Raw genomic sequence first — 8,914 nt, forward strand, 5'->3', positions numbered from 1 at the left:
TTAATTAGACAGCAATTAAATATGCAGAGAATGAAAGGAACAGTAATCAAGTATGCAGGTAAACAAACAACAGGAATTTCAGCCAAAACCAATTTGGAGCATTCCAGTTACTGAGCTTGCCTCATGTTAATTCGTTATCTTCACTTTGCCCATGTAAACCCTGATAAACGTATCTTGAAATAAATATTACCAGTGACTTTCTTCTCACACGTAAAAGTGTCAAATTAAGCTACAATGTAAATAAAGCCATTTCCTTTTTTTTTTTTTCTCCATTCTTCCAAAAAATCTCAAGGTACTTCTTAAATAGACAAAAAAAAAAAAAAAAAAAGTTACACTGAGCCATGTAGACAGAGAAGGGAGTTTTATGAACAGATCATTGAAGACAAATAGGGAGCTGCAGACTAGGCTCACCTGTTCCCAATCCCCTTCCCAAAATATAAGAGTCCGCCCTCTTTTTCTCTAAAGCAGTAATATTAGAAGAATTACTGAAAATAGAATTATTTATGCAAATAGGTTATTATCTAATTGCCATATATGCTTTTGATCATTATATGACAATAACTTAAGAGTTAATTTTAACAAGTCACAAACTTTCCTTTAGCACAAAACACAGGCTGGAGGTTTATTTGTTGTTGGTGGTAGTTTTTTATTTGTTTTTAATATTCGTTTTCACAATGAACACAAAGCAGGTAAACAAAAGGGAGCTTTGCCACTTAATAGCTAGTTTTTGTTCACTTGATAGCTAGTGGCCCAAGGAATAAGAAATTTGACCAAGAATTTTCTGGACAAAAAAAAACAAAAATGAAAACTTATATTTAAGACGCTCAGTCGCATCACCCGATGTGCAGGTCCAAAATGCTGCTTCCTCTTTACCACTCAGCTTTCCCAATTCTGGAATAAGTCATGTCGTAGCACACAGGATTTGTGGCAAAATCAATTACTAGGTGAGTTATTTATTTTTTTAAAGGTCCTCTATATGAAACCTTTTAGAAGCAACTATATCAAAGTTCTTCTGTTGCCCATCAGCCAGGAAATAGAATATGGTAAGCCAAGAAACATCAATTTCTTAAAAAAAAGACCTCAGTCTTTTTTCAGTTTTAAGGACACGTGGGACGTGCGAGTCAGCTAAGGTCATCTGATCAGGGACATTTTCAGTGTAGGAGGTCAGTAAATTAATGGGAGAAATGATGAACAGGAACACAGAGACACAAACCTGGCAGCCAACGCACAACAGAGCTGATGCCAAGGACCAAAATACTCCAGTTACTAAACGATGGGCCACCAAGAAACTGCAGGCACAGCTGTGGAGAAGGCCTCCAGAACTTTGGAACTGGTAAGAAAAGGGAAAGGAGGGGCAGAAAGATTTGGGATATTTGAGGAGGGTCTGTGGGATGATGTTAAATGGATGAAGGGATGCTTACACGAAGGGGGAAGGAATGGAAAATGGCATAAAAGGGACCTGTTGTGTGTAAACTGTTACTGGAAAACATGCTTGTCTGACCAGGTCCTGGCCTGATCACTGCTGTCTGTCCTATTTCTCACTAAAACCTTCCATAAGAGCCCCTCCATGTAACCTCACTGTCCAGCCCACGTGTGAGTCCCATAGTCATTGTGCACCAAGTGAAAAAGCCACTGGATTGCAGGGCTGCCACCGGCAGCAGCTGCTCCTAACACCCCCTGACAACAGCAGTGTTGTTTCTGATCTTTTTCCAACAAGTTTAACTTCCTCAGATATTGTGCTACCCTCAAATCTCCAAGCCCATGCTTACAAAACCAGCTACACTTGTAGACTACGGAAAAATCGGTTCCCACCTAAATATATCTTGGCACTAGAGTATAGTCAGCGATAACCAACTGCCTAAAATCAGTGCCAACTTAAAAATATTTCTAAACTAATTATTATTATAAAAGAAAAACTCCTGATAACTAACAGCTGATCGATGTCTATATCGAGCTAACACAAATGTTACAATAAACTCAGAAACAAGTTGTAGCTTCATCTACTAGCAAAGCACAGCGCTACCTGGGGATACAAACAAGCTTATAAAAGACATTCATGGTCCTTCAGTGCCTGACCTGGTCACTATCTTGTCACTTCTCCCTGTCCTGGGCTATGTTCCGCCTTGAAACCTGCAAGCATTTGATCACGGCAATATTAACCACAAGCTGTCTTTACGTAATACAGTTACATTTTCCAGTAGAGTTAAATTTATGACACAAAACATTGTAATTACACACTAACATGAAAATTACTGAGAATATGTAAGGGTTTCTGCTCAAGTTTCAAATGCAATAAAAACAATACTGCCTACCATGTCAGAAGGGGGGCACAATTCTTCCCATAAAACGTTTTTATTAAAGATCTCTTCTTAAACAAATGCTGAGTACATAAGGTATCATAATGTCCCAGAAAAATACACAATCCTTTTCCTTGGTATTTTCTTTAGGGAGAAGTATTCATATAGTGAGGTAACAGTTAACATGAAAGCAACATGTAAAAAGCCAGTAATTTGTGTTTAACACAGGCAGAATTATTCCTCTGTATAAAAAATACTTTGAACCACATATAAAGGAATTGGCACAGCCAGTGCACTGAATTCTGATGCCTTTCCTATATTGACATTATTTTCCACAGGCATCAGAACCTATCACTCTGTGCATGTCACACGATATTTCAAATATATGAAATTTTGAAAAACATATTAGTAATATGTTTTTATTGCTTCACAAAAAGGACACTTTGGTTTTTAATTAAATTCTACTTTAATCTGTTTTAAAAAGAAAACAATTTTTTAAAATACTCTGAAATGCATGATTACATGTTCTTAATACCTTCAGGTAATCAGCACTATTTCATAATTCCTGTAAGAATGTAAATAACTCTCAGCTGCATTTTTCTATCTCATTAAAAAAAAAAAAAAAAAGATCTCTAAATGAATGCAAGTTTTGATTCCATATGCTTTAAATCCAAAAGGCTATAATTTAGCCACGGCTTTACTCCCTAGACCTCTTCCTCTACCTTATAATACTTCAGTTATCATTTTAATAAAGACAGTAGTATAGACTAATTTTATTTCTCTTCATTTGATGGAATTAGAAGAAAGATCAATACTTGTTTCCTGCTGTTTTCTGAATTATGATTCACCAAGAATCATTGGGTGGGGGGGTTATAGCACATCTCCAAATGAAAAGCAGGATCCTCACTAAGCATTTAAAAAAAAATAAAACCTGTATAAAACATCCCACTGCCTGCTACTGCTCGGGAGCTGTAGCATCCCCCAAATCCCCTCTATAATGGCTAAGTACACTCAGATCCACAACCAAGAATTCAACTGCACTGAGCGCAGCAGGCCAGAGAAAAGACGAAGTGGTTTTAGGGCTACCTTCACCTGAACCCACTCATGTTAGCGATTGGTTTTGTGCAATTCACCAGTGCAGGATGACCATGGAGGAAGAAACCTGCAGCACAGCACTTCTCTGGAAAAGGACACCTGGCCGTGTCTGTTTTCACTTCTAGCTGCTTAGGTGGGAATAATTCATTTAATTATTACACACCACAAACATTTTTCATTTTGATATAAAAGAGAGAAAGTTACAGAACTGTAGTTATAGAAGACATTGCTGTAAACAACCAAATCACACTAAAATCAATACAAATTAATATGATCTTAAGGTAAACCTAATCATGTGCAGTCACCACCTTTTCCCAAGACAACCAGAAATTTACTTTCCAAGGCAAATTATGTCTATAGAGAATCTCAGATGTTACAGAGAGGTACACAGTATAAGACTAAATTACACTGAAGTGTCTGAATATGTCTGGTTAATAAACAAGCTGCCTTTAAGAAAAAGATATAATACAAATATACCAAGGACAGAAAAAGCAAAAGCTGTGGGAAAAAATGCAGCAGTTATGGGGGATGCTATTAACCCCCTGGAACACGAGTGCTGTGAGCTGGGCTGACAGCTTCATCTCTGCCTACGGGAGCATTACAAGATGAGCAAAGAACACTGAGAGGTAACAGGCTACACCCAACCCAAAACTTATTATGGAAAAGTTTTGGAATTGAAGACTGAAGCAAGCACAACAGACCACAAAGATGAAAGAGATTCGCCTTGAAGTGGTAAAGTCAATTTTCAAATTAAGGATAACAGAGAAAAAAGACTTTAACAGGAAACAACAGAGAGCACAGAGTTGAGATAAACTGTTGTTTTTGTTTTCCATTTCTTTGTAGTTGTTTTAAAACAGGAATAAAGAAATCTACATGGTACCACAATAATGTGCTACACTTAGGAAGGTGTCAAAATCGGAACGCTGAGCTGTAAATGAGGATGTTGACAGATACACATCCAAAGTTTCTGATAAATATTCTTCTAACACCAGTGGGATACCACAGCCTGCAAATAAAAATTAAAGAGAAAAGAAAGTAGGAAAGTAGTTGGTTGTGAAGCAATGCCCTGTTATCCCAGCCTTAGCATCAGCCCCAGCTAACAGGCCATTTCAACAAGGAACACAATGTCTGCAGGTGGAAACAGCAGTGGCAGAACCACATCAACAACAGCCTGACCGTGAGGATAGGAAATGGCCCTGGCACACTGAAGGAGATAGAAGAAGTTACAGAGATGAGAAATAACGACGCACGTTAGGTTTCAATTATCCTTATGCAAATGTCAGGTCAGGACAGGAGACCAAGATTAAATATTTAGATACCGTGAACGGCTGCTTTGCTCAGCAGGGAAGCTGCAAGAGGAGACACAGTTTGGGATGCGTGACCCTCCTTGGGTCTGGAGCTTAAAGAAGGACTCTGAAATCCTGGGCAGGAGTGATAAAAAGCCAAACATTTAACTTCAACAATGTGAACCACATAAAGATTAAAAACATCCTTAACAGAACAAAAACAAAACACAAAAAGGGCTCCAAAAAGAGCTAAATCAGCATGAAGATTATTTAAAAGTATCGTACTTGATACTAATTATCAAAGGTTTTAGAAAGGCCAAGAAAAAAGAATATATATAATTTTAATTGCTGAGCATGGTACGTAGCAGTGAGAAGCTTTAGTAGAAGAAAACATTCTCAGAAAAAGAAATGAGGAAAACAAACAGACTGCAAATGGTGACGAATTAAGAAATAAAACCACAGTAACGCAGGTCAATAAAGATTATTTTAGCAATGTGAGAAATAAGAAAGCAGAATGCAGCCTTTTTTTTTTCCTAAACACCTCACCAGTAACAGGCCTGCCTGAGAGCCTCTGTAATACAGAAGTAATCTGTGTATGAAAGGAGCCTTCAAAGGAGGTAAGTCCCTAGCAAAATAAGCTTTTCAATTTACTTTCACTCCATAAGGGCTTGGAGAGGTTTCTGTGAAAGCTCTCTTGACAATGGCAAACAGTTTAAAGACAGCCTCAAAATAAAGGTAAGAAGTGCACTACTCTAAAACAAAAACTTCAGAGGTACAATACACAGCCCTACAACGAGATGGTCCTAAAACACAGACCAACAAAAAACACCACAGGTTATTGCTGCAGAAGTCCATCTTCAACTTAGAACTCTGAAGAACTTGAAAATCTAAAAGAAGGGGGAAAAAAAGTTCTTTTAAAGGTATAAACATAAGTACAGCCAACTACACAGCACAGTTCAGTAGCAGATGCAGATGAATGAATCAGAATCCTCCTAGCTGGGAAGGAGGGAATTGGAAGGTGGGGAAGAATGAAGAGTAAAACAGTTATGAAGGAGGAGGTGACCAGCAAGGGGCACTGATTAAATGTCTGACACCTGGTGGCACTAAGGGACAGGGCTTACTGAAGGGCTGCAGTAGGCCAGGTTGCTGTTGGATGTGGTGATCTTGAAGGTCTTTTCTGAGCTAGGGGATTCCAGGACCCTGCTGTCTGCTCACGTTAGTGGATCTGCCCCCAGTGCTGAGTTGGAAAAGGCAGAGAACAAACAAGGGGAGGCACTTCTTCGTATAACTCTGGGGCTGTAAGGTGAGTGAATGTCCGTAGTGATAGCAATGTGGTACACAAAGCCTTGGAAATATTTGACAACGATTTCACATCATCATCTCCAATAAAGAGGTAGAGAAAGAAAGGAGTAACAGGCTGCAGTACTGCCTTTTGACAGATGCATCAGCTTCAGGTGGTTAACGTGAGTTACAACAGACTGAGTATTCCAAATTACATTGACTTGCTTCAGAGCTGTCCAAGATATCACCAGAAAGCAGAACCTGCCTCGTTATGAAGCTGCCCCAACAGGGAAAAGGCACAAAGCTCTTACCTTTCTTCCTTTTCTGAAGCACATCCTCACAAAACCCAAAAGCACTGTATTTAACTTCTGCATTACTAGGTTTGTCAAAAGAAATCTGACTTTAAAACTACTGATGCTTAACCCATGAAGGCAGATACAAGCATATGGATTTTTATTAGTTTCTACACACGCTAGCTTTCTGTAACTTTTTTTTTTCCAGAAGTATTTGTAAAGTTCTTCAAAAGAAGACACCACCTACACACACTTATGTTGCCTAGAATACCAATTCAGGACTAGATTAAAAGGGATCTTCTATTAACAAGTTTAGACCACTAATAAAGGCAACAAGTTTTCTCCACAAATGGCTCTGTATAAAAACATAATAACGGAAGAATCTTACCTGAATAATCAATTTATCAAATATATAAACAAAATAGCTTTTCCATCATGTAAAAAGATACATATCCATAAAGACTTGGTCTTGTTTAACGTTCTAAGATCGCCCTCATGTGGTTAAATGCAAAACTGCAGGAATCCCAACAAAAACACTAGGGCATGGTACTGTAATACCCAAAACATGTGGAACCTCAGAGAATGAGCGAAGAGGATGCACTCGGCCATCACTTTCAGGATGCCCTGGCTGAAATGCTCTGAACCTGGCTTCTGGAAGCACACCCAAAGGAAATGCTCACTTTGGGTGCAGCACCTATTGGGCACTGGCCACTCACGGCAGTTCTGGGTTTAACTACTCTCACAACACTACTTTTATTAAGACAAATGTGCTTGAGTAAATGAAAAAATATTATTTTTAGTAATAGAATTAGTTTCCCATCTAAATCACAGAATCATAGAATAATTAAAGCTGGAAAACACCTTCAAGATCACCTGGTCCAGCCATCCCCCTACCACCAATATCACCACCAAACCCTGTCCCCAAGCACCACGTCCAACCTGTCCTTGAACACCCCCAGGGATGGTGACTCCATCACCTCCCTAGGCAACCCATCCCAGTTCCTGACTGCTCTTGCTGAGACAATATAAAGTGGTCCTGGAATGCTTTTACAAAATAGTACTTAGGCAACACAACACTTGTTGGGTATTTCACTGGTTAGATTCAAGTTATTCTCCTGTTCCCTCTCTGGCATAAAATTCTGAGCTATGCTGTCTATGAACACTGCCCAGGCGAGCCAGAAATAATTTGGGATTCTAAATATCAATTAAAAATTCATCTCAAGGAACGACAGCTGAAAGCCAAATGTCAGTCTACAGGGCAATTAACCGGGATTAAAGCATTGCGACATCACCTCACAAACCCATACAACAAACACAGGGTTGTGCAATGCAGACAGCACATACACAATATTATTTTGGCTGTCACGTCTGCGTAACTTCACTTCTAGGGAACACGGTTTATGGGCGATGCTGGTAGCAGGGGGATGGTTGCACCAGATGATCTCGGAGGTCTCGTAACGACTCCGTGATTCCGCACGTAAATTCCCCACAAACCCCTGACCAACACACGAAAGGCTGAGGTGACAGAACGCAGCTTTAACGATCACACCCCGCTGAATACGGGGGGCACAGCAGTTCCAAAGAGATGCCCAGCGCAGCCCCGGGCCGCTTCAGGACGCGCCGTGCCTCAGCCGCCCCTTCCCCCAGCGGCCCCCTCACAGCCGCAGCACCTCGGCAGCGCGTTATCCTTCCGCCGCCCCTCTGCTCCGCGCTGCACCCCGCTGCTCCCCGACCCTTCTCGAACATCCCCGGCCCCCCATTGCCCTCAGCGGCAACACGATGGCTGCTAAAAGTGGGTAAGGGGAGGGGGCTGCCCGCCTTTCTCGGGGAACTACTTTCTCACGCGGAGGGGTACGCGGCGGGACTACTTTCTTCCCCCTTCCCTCAGCGTTCGGCCCCTGTCAGCGGCTCCGTGCGCGCTCCCCCGCCCGGCCCGGCCCCGGCCCCGCTCACCTGCAGCCGCAGCCTCCATCACCGGGCGGGGAAAGGGGCTGGGGGCGGCGGGAGGTGAGGTAAGGGGGGGGGGGGCTGCGAGCTGACTGAAACCCCGACGCCGCGGCGGCCTCGTCGGAAAAGGGAAGAGCCCAAATAAAAATAATAAACAAAAATAAAAATCGCTCCGAGCCGCAGCCCCGCGGGCCTCCCTGCTTTAAAATAAATAAATAAATAAAATTATTTTGATGGATTTAGGGGCGGTGGGTGGTGGGGGGGGTGAGGCTTAGCCGAGCGGCGGGTTATGGCGAATCTGCGGCGCCCGACACGGCGGCTTCTTCCGCAGCGACGGCGGGCGGGGAGGGGGAGAGGGCGGGGCCCGAGGGAGGGGGGGGGGGGAAGGAGGGAGCGGGAGGGGGGGACGCGCGCGCGCCCCGCCCAACGGCTGAGCGGCGACCGTTGGGCGGGGCGCGCGCCGCGCCCTCCCCTCAGGCGGAGCGCGGGCTCCCGGCTCCCCTCAGTTCCCGTCTTTTAAACAATTTACTTCTAAAGCGGTGAAAAAAAAAAAACAAAACACAACAGTTTATAAGAACACGTGTGGCCCAACTGGAAATTCAGTGGCTGATAATACTGCCTCGTGTCTACTGGGGCGTAGTTGTACAAGTTTAACGTAAATGTCCACAATATTAAGTAAATAAACATTAGTTCTCAGGGATGTTTCACGTACTGT

General features: G+C 42.2%; 1 protein-coding gene across 1 annotated transcript in view; it reads right to left on the reverse strand.

The window, feature by feature from the left end:
• Window positions 1–8,532, reverse strand: part of ZFAT (zinc finger and AT-hook domain containing) — a 91,917-nt gene extending 83,385 nt beyond the window's left edge. The window contains exon 1 of the mRNA XM_068672699.1: window positions 8,206–8,532. Within this exon, the coding sequence (XP_068528800.1) occupies window positions 8,206–8,224 (19 nt within the window). The 5' untranslated portion in view covers window positions 8,225–8,532. The remainder of the gene's footprint in view (window positions 1–8,205) is intronic.
• Window positions 8,533–8,914: the final 382 nt, after the last annotated feature.

Source organism: Anas acuta, chromosome 2 (genome assembly GCF_963932015.1).
Source record: "Anas acuta chromosome 2, bAnaAcu1.1, whole genome shotgun sequence".
In the NCBI taxonomy this organism is placed as follows: domain Eukaryota; kingdom Metazoa; phylum Chordata; class Aves; order Anseriformes; family Anatidae; genus Anas; species Anas acuta.